Source organism: Schistocerca americana, chromosome 7, assembly GCF_021461395.2.
Source record: "Schistocerca americana isolate TAMUIC-IGC-003095 chromosome 7, iqSchAmer2.1, whole genome shotgun sequence".
Classification (NCBI taxonomy): Eukaryota; Metazoa; Arthropoda; class Insecta; order Orthoptera; family Acrididae; genus Schistocerca; species Schistocerca americana.
Genome location: NC_060125.1, coordinates 389,020,372 through 389,040,196, shown reverse-complemented (window position 1 = coordinate 389,040,196; position 19,825 = coordinate 389,020,372). Strand labels below are relative to the sequence as shown.

Genomic DNA, 19,825 nt, shown 5'->3' with positions numbered 1-19,825 from the left:
GCGACGACCACCACGTGTTGTCTGAGGACCGGCCCAATACAGTGTCGCATAACAAATATCTAACGTGTCCAGCAGCAGCATCACACGTTTCCAGAGTTAAACAAGAATTGAGAATACGGAAACCCAAGGACCGGAGGGCCTCAGTTTAAAGCCAGGCAATATTGTTGGTCCATTCAATCCTTCAAAGCAACGGAAAGTGTACCGTGACGAATTAAATTATGGTACAGCATGCTCGTCTGATTCTGCTTTGTCGCATGACACTTGAGCCTTTACAGACAGTTTTTCGCCAATTAGAAATGGGTGAGGGTTACGAACAAGTGGAGACTCTGAGTCGGAAGAAATGTTGGAACAGTAGATTCCCTCGAAAGTTAGAAGATAAAGGCCTCTGTAAAAGATCCCTTGGTAAACGGTTTCGCCTTTTGATGCAGCTGAAGTACGCTCAAAATCACTATAGCAACACACTAGTGATACGATTGCCCAAAAGTGCGTACTTCGATAGTGAAAGCTTTGACAGCGAGAATCCATCTGCCAGACGAAACGTTCATACATTGAAGTATTACTTATCTATAACATGAGAGTAAGTTGGTAGAAAGCACAGTGAGGGTTCTGGCGTGTCAGTGGATGATGTAACACAGAAGCGAAAGGGCGAAAACTTAATTAAGTTTACTGTACTAAATGGTTGCATACTCTGTTCAATTTACAGCGAATAAATGTTGTTTTCTAGTTCTATTTTTATGTGTTTCCTTCACATCATCTTTTTTTTGCGATCTGTCAGCTGCCTATGTTCGACCGATTCGAAAAACGAACAGCAGTAGATAGCCTACGGTAAACGTAATGCGACTCTTTGTCCCTAATGTAAAACCTACGAAGTATGAAGAGACAGAAACAGCAGTCTGGTAGCGCATTTAGTTAACCAGTCGTGTGATGATGTTTAAGAAGGATGAGAGATTCAAGACAGAGTACTAAACAGAGGAGATTAGATATACAAATTATACCGATAATTTCCTTTTCAGAAATGATTATGCCAGCTGAGAGCCATAGCAAGTGAATCAAAATTTAATTATTTTTTTATTTGTAGTTCAGTAATATTAATGGTTTCATATTCACTTACCACAAATGATGTCCAGAGCACAGCGGGTAATGAACGGGTAGATATCAAAGTCTTTTCCATCAGCTTTTGGTTTAAGTTTCTCAACTAGAATCTCTCCGTTTTCAGCAAATATTTCGACGAAGTTGTCTAATATGCGGAAGTGGAAAGCAGGCGTAATCATTTTACGGTGCGTGTGCCACTTGGAACCTGTAAACATAAAGGCTGTTCTTAGCGACAGTGGAGGATCATTGAGGTTAAGAACACAGTGAAGAACACATTCCCGTCCATTCTGGCACTGAATTACATCCTCCGATACTTCGTGCAGTCAGCGCCTCCACTTTCAACTAAATGCTCCGTTAAGTTGCACGCTTTCCTGCAGCACCCGGCTGAGGATGCAGAGCTAGAACCTAGATGGCATATTGGTGAAGGGAGGGGGGGGGGGGGGGGACTGACTTCGAATGTCTATAATCCATGAATCCTTGATAAAAACAGAACTTACAATGTTACCGCGGAACTCGTGTAAAAAAAAGCAACCAATGTAGATAAGAGTTGATGCACTACGCTCGTGTGTGTGTGACTTTTTTTTTTATAATTTGTCCTTCTGTTGTTCATGAATGATGAGAACATTTATTAAAGATAGGTGGACATATTACTTCTTATTTCAAAAGAGTTTGACAGTATCGTGATGGGTCGATTTTACCCAATATAATCGATCTGTTAGTTCTGAATGTTGTTTGATAGCAGCCATACTGATAATATATTCGCTCCCAATTTGTACTGTCTCTCTTTGTATCGTGTCTTTTGATTAAGTGAGTTTAATAATGTTACAAGAATGCGCAAACTGCTCACCAACGATAATGTACATGCACAGCGAGAGAGCTAGGTGCTCTCTGGATTGCGACGCCATTATTCCATGACCTTACGGTCATACAAGGAAAGGCTAAGGAACTTTTGTTCTACACTTGGAGGAGAGTGGTTGCGAATACCTTTTATGTAACGAGTAGAATTTTGTAATCGCCATTAAAGAAAATGATTTAAATGTAAAAGTAACGTCCGTAAATATCGAGGTTTCAGTTGCGACTGACGTCAAAAGGAAATTGTATACATATTACTGGAGAATATAGTTATAATTTCAAGGTATGTTTGTGATTATTGTTCCAGTAATTTCCTTTATATCACCATGGGTTATTATCGGCACTTTATGGAACGTAGGGATAGGTGAAGGATGGATGAGTAGTACGAACATGCATCACGGTAACTTCCCTGTTTGGGGGAATTATTGTATCACTGTTTTTCAATTTGTATTCAATACAACTACCATCCACCATCTACTTAAAGTGCAACACCAACACACGCATATACTTCCTGCTGGCCGTGAAAGTAGAACGATTCGACGAACAAACTTTGTAAGTGAAAGAAATAACATTGTTTACGTAATTTCGAACACTTCGCCAGAAACAAGTAGAGCACTTGCACGCGAAAGGTAAAGGGCCCGAGTTCGAGTCTCGGGGCGGCACACAGTTTTAATTTAACAGGAAGTTTCAAAAATATCTTCACTTTTAGCAAAAGCCATTGATTCAATAACATTGCATGGAATCTCTGCATCGTAAGAAGCCTATTGAGATTATATACTGTGAATGGCACTGCCCACTTCAAAAATGCCACGTCGCAGTTCTCATGTTTAGTGTATTTTAGTCTCACCTGTAATTCTAATTTGAGCGAAGTGTAACAAACAAGCCGAATTTCAGACAAACAGGAAGGCCACTGTCAAAGAAGAAACGATTCCTTTTTATTTCCTTAACGTCTACATCAAATCTATACACATTAATTTCTTAATTTCTTGAGGCATTGACCTTGTTTATTATTCTCTGTATAAGAATTATAAATTAAATTGCACAATACAATATTTCCTTTGTTTCTCGTCATAAAACAGAAACCACCCACACATCCAGTCACAAATTGTTTTCAGTATAGTGTCCGGTATGAACCATTCCTGTCCGTTACATTATTCTTCATTCAGCAATCTGGTAAACAACAATTGTTGCTACATATTGTCCTTAAGACATATTTATGACAGTCAATTTGGGTAAGCTCTGCTTCTGTCTTTTATAAAAACGGAAATAAACGGTACGTACCTGTGCTTGTAAGGAGACCCTGTCCCAGCCAGGGATACAGGAAGGCGTAGAAGTTTGACTTGTCTATTATCTCGCTGCTGGACATTATTTTCTGAAACAAAGGAAAAGAAAGGTTATACGACGCGCAAAATTATGATGTACGAACTCACACGTCCCGTTTCGTGGTTCCGGGATGATGGAGAACTATCAAAGAAGTGGAGTGGCTAAAGGATTAAAATGACTGCATCAATGAAACTTTTATACTTATCTGCCCCCAACGCCATTTGCCAGTGGGTACCTGAAGAATATTGAGAAACCAAGAACAATGGAATTCCGTGAAAAAGAAAGAACATGCACATCTGCGTGACTATTCTGCAATTCACACTTACGTGCCTGGCACAGGGTTCAGGAACTACTTTCACACTATTTCTCAACCATTCCATTCTCGAACAGGGCGCGGAAAGAAAAGAAGACGAAAATCTTCCTGCGTGAGCACTGATTTCTCTTCTTTCTGCCCTGTTGGTGGCAGTCAACGAATTATTTTCCTAACGCTTGACATGGTCAAGACTGTGGAAACATAATCTTATTTGTCTAGACCAGGGGTGCCCAGACGGAGGAGTAAACAAAACACATAGTGATATTGGTAAAACTATTTGCCTACGTTACTTTATTTTCAAAGTAAAATGCTGTTGAGAACACTGACTGATAAAAGTAGCGTCCGTATAATGTTAAAGTCAACGGATTTACCACAGAACGTAAACACGACACAGGAAAATCGGATTGTACCGTCCTCATTCCTCTCTTCATTAGTCGTCGCTGCCTTGGCAGGGATGATTTATCTTTTTTGACGTCGGCGATATTTTGATCGGTCCATGGTGATGGGTATTCGAAAGTTTCGTGCGGCTATGCAACTGCCGCCGACTTACGCGGTATACTAATGTGTAGCGCTGCAGTTATGACGTAGTGAACGGTTTATTGTTGTTTTCTCGCTTTGTTGGGGGTTACGTTAAAAGACGTCGTAATACCTCGTGGTCTCGCGGTAGCGTTCTCGCTTCCCGAGCACGGGGTCTCGGGTTCGATTCCCGGCAGGGGTCAGGAATTTTTCCTCCCTCGAGATGACTGGGTGTTGTTGTGTCGTCTTCATCATCATCATTCATTCCCATTACGGTCGGAGGAAGGCAACGGCAAACCACCTCCATTAGGACCTTGCCTAATAAGGCGGTGCTGGTCTCCCGCATCGTTCCCCTACGCTCTGTAAAGAAGCATGGGACTTCATTTCCATTTCCAATACGAAGAAAGCTTGCGTCTGGAATCGAAGTGTGCGTATTCCAACGAGTTGAGTTTTGATTACTGTTACTTTTAGGTAAAGTTCAACTTGATTATGTGACGTAAACATGGTTGTGCTTTAAGTTAACAGAGAAACGATTTTCAAACCAGGAAGATCCCTCTACCTCCAAGGATGCACTTAGAAAACCGAACCAACACCTTACCATAAGTATGATGGAAGCTACATACAATTTGGCTTCACAGTAAAGGCCGGTACCGAAAGTAATAACAATCCAGTTCTCCAATGCTTAGTACGCTTAGAAACGCTTTCAAATCAAAACATGAATCCTTCTTTATTAAAACGTGATTAACTCTGTGTTAGTCGGTAAACCTACCGACTTTTTTTCAAAGAAAAACTGCGGTTTGCCAAATACAGGGTGCCCCAGCTATCTTGTCCACCCAAAATATCTCTGGAACAATAACAGCTATTGGAAAACGACTTTCACCGGTATCAATGTAGGGCTGAGGCCCATGAATGTACATAATTGGAAACATTCTAAAACGAAAGCATATGTGTTTTTTAACACAAACTTATGTTTTTTAAATGGACCTCCTATATTTTTTCTTCAGCAATCCATAGCGTGACAAAGCACATACACAATGGCGTTGATTGCATCGCCATAATCTCATTAAATCCCGAGATATTAAGACGTGAAGTTGACGCTTGAAACACCCGACATGCGCTGCTAGCGCACGTTCTGAGGCTCAGACGTGAACCCCATGCTGCCCGTAATCGCGATGTGATTGACATGCGTAATCACACTTCCATACTTTTCAAGAGGTCCGAAACGAATAATACGGTCTGCTGCCATCCTGCATTAACGTCGTACATTCCAGCAGGTATTTATCCCATAGGCAAGGGTGATGTGGTTCTGTAACATATCTGTGTACCGCAACGTTAGTCACAAAGTTAACTTCGCTTATCGTTAATCCGTTACTAAAAAGGTAATGCCGTTCAACGTTAAAACTTTACTTTACTGTAGATCTAGCGCAAGTGACAGTTAATCATTCACTCGTAATATTAAAATTCATGTTGATGGTTTTAGTGAAACGAGCAAGTGGACTAAAAGTTTTACCGTTGTTTAGGTAAAAATGTTTTGATTTGGGAAGTTCAGGTAGGACATAGAAGATGAATGTAAACATGTTTAACAATTAGTTTTATTATAACATAATTATCAATGTTATGTTTATCTAATGCGTTAAATGACAAACTGTTGCAAACAAATGTTTCTTAACATCACTGGGTAAAATGGCCCTTTGTAGAAACTTCCACGGTGATACCAGCACTACATACTAAACATAGCGTTCACATCTCATGCTCAAAGTGATGCCCATTGGCTTGCATATATAGGGTCACTCTGCGGATGAAGGACTCCCTACTTCGTGCTACTGTTTCCTCTTTGATGGCTGTACAAGAATCAATAATGCGTTGCTTCATGTCCTCTGGTGTTGTTGGTTCATGTTGGTAAACAGCATCCTTCACTGCTCCCCAAAGAAAATAATCCAGCGGTGTAAGGGCATCGGACACATAGATCCTATCCACCCGACTGGCAGAATGACTGGTTACGAAGGTGTACGCTACCCGTTCACCGTGCAGTTGTTCTCATGTATCGTGAAGACGCATACCATGAATTAAATGTTCAAGTTCGATACATCTGTTCGTGTTAGCACACAATTGAAGTCACCACCAAGGATGGGATGTGTACGATAAGCGCTAAGAAGAATGGGAATCTCGTTTTTATAAAATTTTGAACGATCTCTCTTCTGAGTGCTACCTGATGGGGCGCACACGTTAACAATCTGCACACCATTCACTCGAAGAGAAATGCCACGACCACTAGGCAACCGCTGCACATCCATAAAGGGTATACCGTCGCGCAGAAGTATGGCAGAGCCTACAGCATCCTGGAGACTGATGTTATCAATAAGAACGTAACCGGGCACTTCTAACACTGTGACTACCTCCTGTAGGAGGGCAATGTCAACGCTGGTACCATACAAGAAATCAGTTAGCGAACGGAATTTCACCGCACTTTGAATTCTATTGACGTTAAATGTGGTAATGTTGTAGGTTTGGCTCTCGCACATGATGGTTCAGAGGACAATGAGCTCTGAGTGTTGGATCGTCCTTGTCGACGGCTTTGAACCAAATTCGTTGGTAACGTCTGGAGCACGAAGCGAAATGTCAAAACCAATAACGGGTCAGGGAGTGGAAACGTCGCAGCGCAGTGGTCATGCGCGAGAGCAGCTACTGCTGCATCTCCTCGTCCTGCCGCCACCACGGTTCATTGCTGTCGGGGTGCTCTACGGTGCGCGCGCCGCCCTGCCCGCCACCGCCGGCTGAGCCTGTCAACGTGGCCGCATCCGCCTGGCCACCACGCGGGGCTGCGAGTGACGTCAGCGAGTTCCTGCGGGAGCGCTGCTGCAGCTGCTCGCTACTCTGCTCGCTCTTCCTCTTAGCCGTTACGGTGCTGTGTTCCCTCTCAGCGCTCAGTAGTGCCTTCAGGTGTTTGGTTTGTTCACGAATGCGCTCTTGCCTCGCGGTGTCCTCGCATCGCACGGAGCAAGATGATTGAGGTTCAGTCTCGCTGCCACTTTCTGACGTCTGTACGGGTCTCAAATCATCCGACTTTTCCTCTTTGCTACTATTCCCTTTGCTTCTCCTTCGGCGGCCTTTCTTCGTTTCTGCTGCACTCTCTACCGATAGGGGTGGCTCAGGCAAACTGATCTGCACCCGCTCCTGTATCTCACACGGCTTAGTGTCAGAGGTGGCTGGCGCATATTTGCTATCCAGCGATAACTGCCCCGGTGAGGATGACGGTGCCGAATCGACGTCCGTCCTACCGCGAATGTCTTTGACACTGCATTCCACCTGAACTGGCATCTCCGCCTCGCTAACATGTTCCGGCTGCCGGGGTGGTGGTACAGTCCCCGCGACTACCTCACTCAATAGCGGAACAAGCTTTTCACTACCGTCTGCAGGACGTTCCCGTGGAAGTTGAAATGGACGTCGACGTGTGCAGTTCATCCGCAGATGTTCTGTTAAATGGCAGATCGAACAGGTAGGGGGTTGTCCAATGTAAGTTACCTGTGCGCGACAGCCGCCAATGGTAACATACGAAGGTATATGCTTTTTTAAGTCCACACGTACACTTCGCACCCCGCTGTTAACTTGGTAGCGATACGCACTCGACCATTTTTCATTTGTACCTGACAAAACAGCGCCGTACAGTGACAGAGAACGTGCAATCAGACCATTAGGGCACTCAGGTGGCACATTAAATACCCTGACGGTTCTCACTCCGTATCCCGAAGGGACGATTTGGACATTACTAATACTGCCATCATTATGACGAAATGGTCTCACACCAGCATGCTCCTCTACGAATTTCTCATAAGTGTCACTCGAAATAAATTTGATAAATAACGAGTACTGCACAAAGTCCAACTGGAACGTGTCGACTGTATCTTCAGGCAATTTCAAATCCTCAAAAATCCACTCATGAATTTCAAACACCGTCGGTCGCAAGGCAGCGCGATCGAAAACACACTGAACGCTGTTCGCTCTGTTAATTGTCGACATTGTACTTACAACAGTGGTACAGAAACAAACGTTAGCAGCGCTCGCACACGCTGCTCAGCTCTCCACCTCAGCACCGCTCGCGACGTAAACACTGGCCCGCGCTACCGCCCGTCACCGCACGATGTGCACTGGCCGAGTGCCTGAACACGACTGCCCTTAGAAGCGACATTCTGTCGCGCTGACCACTCAGCTAGCGGGGGCGGACGACTCATAAGGTAAGAAATGAGGAGGCTTTCCGCAGGATCGGCGTGGAAAGGAATGTAAGGAAAACACTGACAAGAAGGACTGCCAGGAAGATGCAACATCTGTTAAGACATCAGGAAATAACTTACATGGCACTTGAGGGGGCTGTAGAGGGTAAAAACTGCAGCTGAAAAGGTTTTTATGTTCCTCAGTGACACAAAACAACAACATGAAGAACAAGACAAATATCGTCTTTCAAAAGAAAGTAAATGTTTTTAGTTCACTAGTACTCACAGTAACTTTTCGCATTCCCTGCTCCTACATCCTTTTCGGAAGACAATGAAAAAGCTCATATGGAACATATAATTTGAGACAGTATTACACCTATAGAGGTCCTTCAAAAAAGCTTTGAAAAATACTTTCCTGAAGATTACACAAAATATGACCGGATAAGTAACCCAGTTTCAGGAAAAGTGTCAGAAGAAGTAATCACGAAAGAAACCTTCATCGACTTGACTGGCGACAGTTCGGTGGAAGATACTTTCAAAAAAGAACCTCTGCTTTCTCTTAGGACGTGAAAAAAAGCAAAACACCCCCCTTTTCAAACAAGGATTCCGACATTTGATGCCATTTGTTACTACTTACATATGCGAAGAGGGTTTTCTAAGTTGTAGATTAAAAAGGAGTAGAGAAATAGTCTTAGTATTGAAGTAGAGAGCTAAATTGAGCTGAATGGAGCCAGACTTTGTTGCTCTGACTTTCGATAAACAGCAACATGCTTCCAACTGAAAGATGTATATACCCTTGCAACATTATCTTGATTTGAAAACTGACTAATTACTTATATTGATGGTTTACAGTTAAAGCTTGATTTGATTCTGATTTTTTTTGCTCTTCGAGCTCTAGTTGACTATACGCCACATTCAGTTTATTGTTCTTTTGCACGACTGGTTTATACTATTAGTGTTGACTTTAGATGTCATTCCTCAGCATCAGTTTAATTGAATTTCATGTTAATTGACACAAATAACTACATCCATTATTGAGCAAGATGGTGAAAATGATTCCTCTCGTGCTGTTCTTCAACCCTGTGTTATTCGTCTCTCAACCTTCCTCAACCCATCCCCCTCCCTCCCCCCAAATCCTCCATCTCAGGGTTCTACAAAAAGTGACTAAATTTATAAAAAAAAGTATCAAGTGGTGCGGAGTGTAACCTGGACAAGACCACGAGTACATAAAATGATATGACCGGTGCCAGCAGTCATCTTCCGATCGTAAAATATCGTTACAGATTGTGACACGTCAGATGTTAGGTTTTTTGTTGTTGTTATAGCGTCTCACTTCTTAATTGTACAACACGTGACATGTTACACTTTGTAACGTTTATGAGCTGGAGATGATTAGAGCGATCGAAACCGGTCACATCATTTTATAATCTGGAGATCTAAAATATTTTACTCTAAAAATTTTTCGCATTCGGAGGAGAAAGTTGGTGACAGAAATTTCATAAAAAGATCATACGGCGACATCATCTGAAAACAATATAAGAGGGCTGCTAAGATTGCTACCTAAATCATTTATATATTGTAGTTTTGGAGCAGCAGAGGGCCTATGATACTTCCTCGGGGAACACAAAATATCAGTACTGTTTTACCCTACGACTATGGCCTTGCTGACAGTATCAATAATCCAGTCGCGCAACTGGGACGAAACTGCACAGGTACACTATTTAATTAGAAGCCGCGTGTGATGAACAATATGAAAAGCCTTAAGGAAATCTAGAAATATGAAATCAGTATGAGGTTACCTTCCAACAGCACTCATTACTCTGCGAGAATAAAGATCTAGTTGTGTTTCACAAGAACGATATTTTATGAATCAGTGCATTTATGTGTAAGTGGATTCTTTCCTTCGAGGTAACTGATAATATTGCTCTAATGTTACAAAATCCTACTGTCTGATATGAGTCAGTGATATGGGGCTGTAATTCAGATGATTGATTGTATTTCTGTTCTTGAGTACTGGTGTGATCTGCGTAACTTGCAGTTTTTAGGTGCGGATCTTTCGTTGAACAAGTGGTCTTAAATGATTCCTAAGTATGGATGTATTATATCGGCAGACTCGGAAAGGAACACAATTAGTATACAATGTGGACCTTAAAACTCGGCTGTATGAAGTGATCTAAGTTCCATCGCAACTCTCCTTTTATTAGAATTCTGGACTATTTCGGAAAACTGTTTCTTTGGTGAAGGAATTTCGGAAAACCGTGTTTAGTAAGTTCGCTTTAATGACGCAGTCATCGGTAACACTACCATTGCTAGTGCACAGTGAAGATATTGATTGTGTCTTGCCGCTGGTGTACTTTACAAACAAGCAGAATTTCTTTGCATTTCCTGCCAGATTACAAGACAGATCTTCATTGTGGAAACTGTTAAAAGTATCTTCCACTGAAGTCCAAGATAATTTCAAGCTTTTGTGAAACCCCTCTAATCTTGAGGGATTTTGAGTTCTTTTGAAAACTGACATGCTTTTTCCGTTGCTTACGCATCAGTGTTCTGACCTGTTTTGCGTACCATAGGGGATCAGTTCTGTCTCTTATTAAATTGTAGTGTAAACCTCTCAGTTGACAACGACGGACGACGCTAAGCGACCCAAAGACGATATCACTGCAACAAAACAAGATGTTTGCACAACGTTGAGCCTAATGTACTGAGAGAGACCTGTTGTTTACCATATGCGAGGCAAACAAACAGTTTAACAATAAGTGACGGCACTCGATATATTTACAGTGCAACACGTCGAACAAGCATGCATGTATTTGTGGACAACCCGCGATAAGACAATCCGACTGGCGACACAGAAGAGGCATCTGAATGGTAGGCGTGTGATGACGGACGCGTTGCGTAACAGCAAGCGTTGAGATTACAGCGTCTGGAAAGCGCCAACCTACTGCAAGAGGATTACGGCGGAGCAGATAAGGACCTTTTACGGTTTGTTGATGTCACAGTTCTCTAGCAGTGAGAAACTCCACCAGCTAGCTCCCAACGGCCTTCCCCACCATTGCTCTTCCAGTCTGCCTGTGTCGCTTTTCCATAGGCCCGGCATTGGGCGGACATTGCTGGTCTGAGCATCCGTACTTTCACCAGGATCACATAACCAGATCCGAAGAATGCAGCAATCATGTTCTTTCGTATTCCTCTTCCCTCGATTTCCGCTATTTCTGCTTCGATTTCATTCACTATCGTACATCAAATGTACATTGGGAAACTTTTCTCCATGGTACCCCGCCACTTTATCACCTGTACTAATCCGCCCCTAGTTCGTTCAAAACTTCTGTAACTAATTCCCCTCGACAGGAGGAGCCCTTCACTTCCAGTGCTGTCGTTTATACAGTCTAGGTATTTATTGCTAAAGAACGAGGTTGGGGTCTGACATTGCATCGACAATGAGATAGGAGACGAAGCACTAGAGCAGTCCAACAAAGATGCTGGAAGGTATTCGTTGCAGTCTATTCAAAGATTCCATCACAGCATTCGCCTTAACTAATCAAGAAAATGACAGAAATATTAATTGAAGTCTATAAATGTGGACTGGTCCATATCGCTCAAGAAGAAAAGCAGTGACTTTATTATTGTTGTCAACTGTCTCAGCCATCGACGCCTCTAAAGTCATTGGTCTCTTTTGAGATACTATTAATAACTTTTCTCTCTCTCTCTCTCTCTCTTTCCAAGCATTAATCCCGACCTGTGGGATCTACTGGTTAATCGGATGTGGCATGTTAATGTATAGGGGTGGCCGGATGCCCTCCCTGCTGCCACTCCTCACCCCCCCCCCCCCCCCCCCCCGGAAGGAATTAGTGTACCCAACTGTCTGCATCTAGTGTAATCCATGGATTAGTGCGAATGTGTGCAGATGTCTGTGAGCAGTGTAACGGAGGTGGCACGTGAGTACCAGTCCGGTATTCACCTAGCGGGATGTGGAAAACCGCCTAAAAACCACATCCAGGCTGGCCGGCATACCGGCCCTCGTAGTTAATCCGCCGGCCGGATTCGATCTGGTGCCGGCGCGCCTACCCGAATACAGGAAGCAGCGCGTTAGCGCTCTCGGCTACCCCGGTGGGTCACTATTAACAACTTTTGTCTTTCTTTTATTTATTGTCAGTACAAATTCTGTGCTTCGTGGCTACCTCATATCATTCAACACTTCTTCTAAAGAATCGTAATTGTAATCAAGAAAACTAATCTCATTGAACTTGGTATTGATATCTTATGTCTTGACGTTCTTTTTCCGGGATAAGTTTTTGCCTGGGCTTTGTACATTGTACATGAAACATTTTACAGCTATACAAATAAGGTTAACCCAATGGAAATGCAACCACCTTGCCCAAATCTCCTTCTAGTGAATGATTGTCTTCCCTTATTGTCCTTATTTCAAATATGAACCTAGTTTTTATAGATTCGTAAATTATTTGTCTGTCCGTATGTTTCACCACACTTCTCCAGAATTTTTTTTTAGCGTATTTCTGATATTCTTATTCTAGTTTATCAAATTCCATACAGGTAATCCACGTTCTCTGAATAAGCGTTAGATCATAATCGATTCTGGATGGTATCATTAAATTATATGGAATGAAACTGACGTTCACTCATTTTTGCCTTTATTTTTACTTGCCTTTCTCTCTGTTCAACAGGCTACAATAGCAAGATTTATACTGATGTGATTGTTTTCTATTTCCGAATTGTAGAATTGTGGTCTCATCGATTTTCGACGTCACCATAAATATATGTCCAGTTAGCACAACTCCATTTGTTTTTAGCAGTTCTGACGATTATCATCTGCATTTGTTGCTTTGTATGCTCACTGGTCTTTCATTATGCTGTTCAGCTCCGAAAGATCTAAACGGAAGGAAACACTTCTTATGCCTGTATGTCGATAGCCACATTTAAAATTGTTAACATTATTTCTTAGAAGAGAGTTAACTAGTAAGAAGGAAACACTTCTTATGCCTGTATGTCGATAGCCACATATAAAATTGTTAACATTATTTCTTAGAAGAGTGTTAACTAGTAAGATTTAATTTCATTTCAGGATTCCGAAATAGTTCAGCTGATTTACATGTAGTCAACAATCGCCTTTTCAGGTTAGAAGTATGACGTGCATGGAACTAACAGAACTGAAACGTTCCCGCATAAACTGATATTTTATCAATTTAAGCAAAGCAAAGTACACTGCTGTAACAGTAGCAGATCTCGACAACAATATGAATAAAAGGAGAGAAAAGCTTGACGCTCATTTGTGAGTACCAGGACCACAAGTATGTACCCTAGTGCAATTTGCTACTCAGTGCCTCTTATGCTACAAAGCAAGTGGAATTGTGAAAATCCGTTCTGTGCGCTCATAAGTCGCCGTTTACCTTTCATCGTCGAGCTGTTGTTCAGACGTGAGTAATGGTAACAAGAAAAGTCATTGCATAAAAGCAGAAAAAAAGATTTCTTCATCTCCACAGACATTATTAGATATGATGTACAGTCTCAGTTAGTGGAAGTGCTGGGGAGTAGAAAGTATCATGGCCTGCATGGCCTGATTGGGAAATGTTCTAACCATTCTCTTACAACGATTTGAAAAATCAGGGATAATCTAGTTTTGGACTGTTGGGCGGGGAGTTGAGCCCGACTGCTGCGAACTACGAGTGCAATGTCAACAACTGCGCCATCTCATTTAAATGTCAGGAGAGATGGCAACAAGGCATTTTGGGTTCGTAGTTGCAACATACAAGATAAAAGAAATTCGCAAATAACCATATTGTGTGTCGGAGTGATGGATGTACATATACAGTCAAAGGTCACTAAAGAAGAGATTTCACGCACTAAATGTCGAAGGGATATTTGGCCTAAGATCTTTTCACTATCGTAACATTAGAGTCCCCAAGTATGGGACTAAACAATGTTGGAAACCTCTAAATGACGAGATCACATGAGAAATTTCAGACTGAAATTTTGCATACATATCCATAACTAGCCACTCACATTCTGTATGATGACAAAGTTGCCGTACAGCAAGTAAGAATTCTCCTCATAAGTCAAGATGTGTTTCTCATTCACATAATTTTGACAATGCATGAGATGCCAAGCTAACATAATATGAAGGATTCTTTATTCAGTAAGAGGGCCGGCCTGTGTGACCGAGCAGTTCTAGCCGCTTCAGTCTGGAATCGCGTGACCGCTACGGTCGCAGGTTCGAATCCTGCCTCGGGCATGGATGTGTGTGATATCCTTAGGTTAGTTAGGTTTAAGTAGTTCTAAGTTCTAGGGGAATGATGACTTCAGATGTTAAGTCCCATAGTGCTCAGAGCCATTTGAACCATTTTTTTTTTCAGTAATAGGAAAATATTTCTGTTGTAGACAGTGCACAGTCATTGAAGAGAGCTGTATTGCTTTGTGGAAACGGGAAACAAAACAATACTTACCTCCATGTGTTCCGGCTTTTGTATCTGTACCGCTGGGTAAGGACCCATCCAGGTGCGAAAGATGGGCCCCAACGTCTTGTGCACCTCGTCAAATTTACGCATTCGATCTGCAACAGAAAGCATGTGAGACAACACTTCATCCAAGTAGTCACGTCTATGTGCTAATATGCGAGTTCTCTCTCACACTTTTGTCATTTGTAACGGCATGTAGCGTAGTCAGCGGTACAGGTCAATCTGATCAATTCCTTTGGGGAACTTTACAACTGTCACTTTTTAATGGAAACCATAGCGAGCCAACAATTGTCTCAGCGAGGCCAGTGTCCAGTGAACGGGAAGTATTGTGTCTCATTTGTTACACTGCACAACACAATTAAAGCATCACCCTTTCGAAATTCCGGAAATGCCTCCCATTACGACACCTGTTTAATGGTGCTAAATCATGGCACCCTGCGACGTCGCTCTCGGGCTCCATGACGTTTTAGACAGTAAGGTGTCGATACGTGCGAAAGAAAGGCCACGCTCAGTAGCTCATGTGAGGTGTGAGGTGGGTTAATGACGTCAAATTAGCACCAATTTTCACCACAACTCTGCCCAGCGCCACACGATGGGAAGGTTGTCACATCACGTGTTACCGTCTTATCCACATTTTTCCCTTCTTTTGACCCCTCTGTGGCGGAGAACAGAACGGCGTCTCCAGCGTTGGAAACACACAGTTTCCTTATGGGTGGCCGAGGAAAATATTTCAGAAACACCACCGCTCAGAATAGGCACGAAAAGGCTTCATGGGGTGGCATAAAGGTCCTCAATTATCTTTTTCCTTGGAGCATTGATTCCCACACATTTCATGGTAAAAAACGAAAGTTCGCTGTGCGGTAAGTAACAGGACAACCTTCGACACTGCTGACACCCCCAGACGTTAAAAACCTTCTGTGAGGATATTGTGGGGTTGTATCTCCATCGAACGTGAATACATCACTTTGCAGTGCAGTGCGCCCGCAATTCCTGCTCTTGTTTGCAGTTTCGAACGACTACGGACTGTAGAAAACCATTCGACGAAATCTGAAGGTGGTCTGAAGCAGCAAGGTATACTTACGTCTTTTCAGCCCTTCTGTTTCGCACCCTCCAGTGGCGTGATCACGGGAGAAGGTTGCGATGTTGAAGCACGCGAGAAATGAAATACGAAAGCGTCCCCAGTTCAGCAGCAACCTTCATGGCACGCGTCCGCCTTTACTGGGAATATTAAAAATGTGCCTTTACAGAGAGAATCTAAGAATTACTCTTAGATGCCAGCAGGCTCGTACGCCATTGACACCCCTCCACTCCAGAAGCGTCATTACGACGAGGGTGAGGTCGCAGGACGCCACGCTATTTCGCCATTACAGAGGATTTTAGGCATTTCTGAGCCAAATTTGAAACTCCTGCGTCGCAGTGGCAGACAGTTAAGGTATTTCTAAAAAGTGGTCATGAATGACGTCGTTCCTGACAAGTAACATAGGTGGCAGCAAAACCTCTTATCTTTGCGTGATATGGTCGTGTGCAATCTCTGCGGGTCCGTGGTGTTGTAGAGAACACACAGGAAACGAGGTTACGAAGGTGTTTCGAAACATCGTCGTAACAGTGGGTAACGTAAATTCTCAGCGAACCAGTTCTCACAAAACTTACGAGTCACGACATTAATCGACGAGATTATTTCCACAGATTCTTCACAAGAGAAAAGCGAAAAGTATACAACCTAGCATTAAGAGGGTCTGATATCAATGAAATTTTATTTTATTTCTGCTGTTACAGTGTTGTGGATCGGTACTGATGGTTTTGTTCCGGTCACAGGATAATATGAAATACTATACCATCGCAAAATTCTTTGTTTTATATAGTATATAGAAAATGTTTATAAGGAGGCTGCTCATTTGTTTCAAAGGGAAGCAGGCAGCCGAATTCAAACATGTCAGTTCTTCTTTTGACTATAATCTACGAAAAGGGCTATGCTAAACTGTAACCGCAGTGCCGCGCGGGATTAGCCGAGCGGTCTTGGGCGCTGCAGTCATGGACTGTGCGGCTGGTCCCGGCGGAGTTAGAGTCTTCCCTCGGGCATGGCTGTGTGTTTGTCCTTAGGATAATTTAGGTTAAGTAGTGTGTAAACTTATGGACTGATGACCTTAGCAGTTCAGTCCCATAAGATTTCACACACATTTTTTTTTGTAACCGCAGTACAGGAAATAACTCACACTATAAGCTTATTAACTGAACGACTATGGTACCGCTTACATGAAGATATAGCTTTGTTTAAGATGTGTGCCTCATTTTTTAAATATCGGCTAGAAACTGTTCACAGGAGAGGTAAGGACTACTACTTTCTGTGAGGGACAAGGGATTTCTTCTCATTGATTACCTCCCAAACGACAGTGGGGAATACCACGCAGTCTTGTGGACCAAACTTTTTCAATAAAAAATCCAATGATGAGGAGTAAGAAAAATCAAAGCTAAAAATCCTACCCAGAAAAATGATTTGGCAACGGAATATCTATAGAGCCTAGCGAAATGTTATAGAAACCCTTGAAACGGTATTTTATGGACGATCTGTTGTCAAGGCTTCTGGAATGAAATCTCACTGGAAAATCCTGAAACTTTGAACACAATCGGACTATATCGAAAATTACATTTGTTTTTCACTTAAAAACAAACTATTAGTGAAGGAAATAAATGTACTGAGAGAGTTTGTGATCATTGTGTATACGTTGTGAATAAAATCGTCTATATCGCCACCGACGTCCTCAGGTAAAAACTTGTAACTTTTAACACAACGTTCAGCGTCAGTGTCAATGAAACCCGTGCCTGATTGAGGTGTTACCGCGCTGACGCCTCGATTAGGCAGAGTTTCCGCTGTCATTGATAGTGAGTTCTGTCTACGCACGCTTGGAGGATGATCGCTGAGGATAACTGAAATTTTTGATCCTCGTGCTTAATGACATGGTTGTATTTCCAGGTGATGGTTTCCCATATTTACAAGGGAAACACTGGAGGTAGTCATTTTTTCTTTGTCAGTTCGCAACCAGAATGGAAGGGGAAATGAATAATAGTACAATGAGGTGACAAAAGTCATGGAATGTCTCCTAATATCACGTCGGACCCCCTTTTGCCGCCCTAGTGCAGCAACTCGACGTAGCATGGACTAAACAAGTTGTTGGATGTCCCATGCAGAAACATTTAGCCATGCTGCCTCTACAGCCGTCCATAATTGCACAAGTGTTGGCGGTGCAGTATTCTGAGCACAAAGTAATCTCTCAAATATGTCCCATAAATGTTGGTTGGGATTCATGTTGCCCCGTCGCCCAAATTTTCCAGGATGTTCTTCAAACCAATAGCGAACAATTGTGGCCCGGTGACATGGTGCATTGTCAAACACAAAAATTACGTCGTTGTTTGGAAATATGAAGTCCATTAATGGTTGTAAATGGTATCCAAATAGCCTGATATAACCATTAGCAGTCAATGATCGGTCTAGTTGCACCAGAGGATCCAGTTCATTCAATGTATACACAGCCGACAACATTACGGGGCCAATACAAGTTTGTACAGTGCCTTGCTAACAACTACGCCACACTCTAACTCTACTATCAGCCCATATCAACTGAAATCGAAACTCATCTGTCCTGGCCACGGTTTTTCAGTCGTCTAGGGTACAACCGAACTTTGCAGGTAATGTAGTGCTGTTAGCTAAGGCACTCACGTCGGTCGTCTGCTACTGTAGCCCATTAACGCCAGATTTTGCCACGTTGTGCTAACAGATACGTTCGTCGTACGTCCGACACTGATTTCTGCAGGAATTTCACGCAGTGTTGCTTGTTTGTTAACACTGCTCACTCTATGCAGAGAGCACTGCTCTCGGTCGTTAAGTGAAGGTCGTCGGCCACTGTGTTATGCGTGTCGAGACGAAATGCCTGTAATTTGGTAGTCTCGGCACAGTCTTAAACTGTGAAACCTGGGTTATTGAACCGCTAACGATTTCCGAAATGGAATCTCCCATACGTCTAGCTCTAAGCACTAATCCGCGTTCAGTGTCTGTCAATTCTCGTCGTGCGGTCGTAATCACGTCGGACACCTCTTCACATAATTCATCTGAGTACAAATGACAGCTCCACCAATACACTGCCCTTTTATACCTTGTGTAAGCGATACTACTGCCATCTGTATATGTGCATGACTTTTGTCACCTGAGTGTAATACGAAGTGCTCTCTGCGCGCACTTGCCCAACGATGTCATAGAAGAGGTATATGGAAACCAAAGAAGAGTGAAAACGTCGAATTACCTTCACGTTTCGTGAGGAACGCTACGTAGGAAGTTCCTATGAAAGGCAGAGCTACGTTGCCAGGAAGCTTCTCGAGCTGGCTCCAACGCCATTTCCTGGCGATGATACTCGCAGACACTGCGACCACGAGGACCGTTAGAAGCAGTGACGTCACGTCCAGCATCTCGTGGAACTGTCGAGGGGACGTTGTTAGCAGCGAGGTTTACCGGTAGACTGAGACCAGCGATGCGCGCCGGGGCTTTTGAAGGCTGCGCGCGGCAGGACTTTGGACTGCGCCAGACGCCACGCAACAGGTGATTCACAGTGACACTGCACTCTGCTACCGCCGCTATCCGTGCGCCCTCGCTGCACATATATTATTGACAACCTCGATGCTAGAATGTCCGAATATGTGTCCTACAATGAATGGGAATATTTTCAGATTGCGAAGGACGACAATCACCGGGAAATGTGAAAGTGGACACTATCGAAGAATCTCTTGCAATGCTGTAGCTGCTTCATGTAAGGGTGAAACTAACAATAGAAGTCGGCAACAAAGGAAGAACAAGTACATGGATCAAAGATACTTCTTAAAAAAAGAAGATTTACTTTCAGTCATTCGGAAGACGCATCTATAGCAACAAAGGATTTCTTTCATTTAACGAGAAGCAAACATCTCTTTTCATGTAGACGTAGTTAATTTTCTCCACAGTTTCGATAAGAAAGAATCCCTTCTTTTCTTTTCTGTTTTGTCACGTGCAAAGACATACATTTTAT

General features: G+C 42.9%; 1 protein-coding gene across 1 annotated transcript in view; it reads right to left on the bottom strand.

Moving 5' to 3' along the window:
* LOC124622007 (cytochrome P450 4C1-like) overlaps positions 1 to 19,264 on the bottom strand; it is a 47,742-nt gene extending 28,478 nt beyond the window's left edge. Inside the window, exons 1-4 of the mRNA XM_047147558.1 lie at positions 19,070 to 19,264; positions 14,763 to 14,869; positions 3,226 to 3,316; positions 1,112 to 1,297 (exon numbers count right to left, since the gene is read on the bottom strand). Coding sequence (XP_047003514.1) covers positions 1,112 to 1,297; positions 3,226 to 3,316; positions 14,763 to 14,869; positions 19,070 to 19,232 — 547 coding nt within the window. The 5' untranslated portion in view covers positions 19,233 to 19,264. The remainder of the gene's footprint in view (positions 1 to 1,111; positions 1,298 to 3,225; positions 3,317 to 14,762; positions 14,870 to 19,069) is intronic.
* Between the last annotated feature and the right edge of the window lie 561 nt (positions 19,265 to 19,825).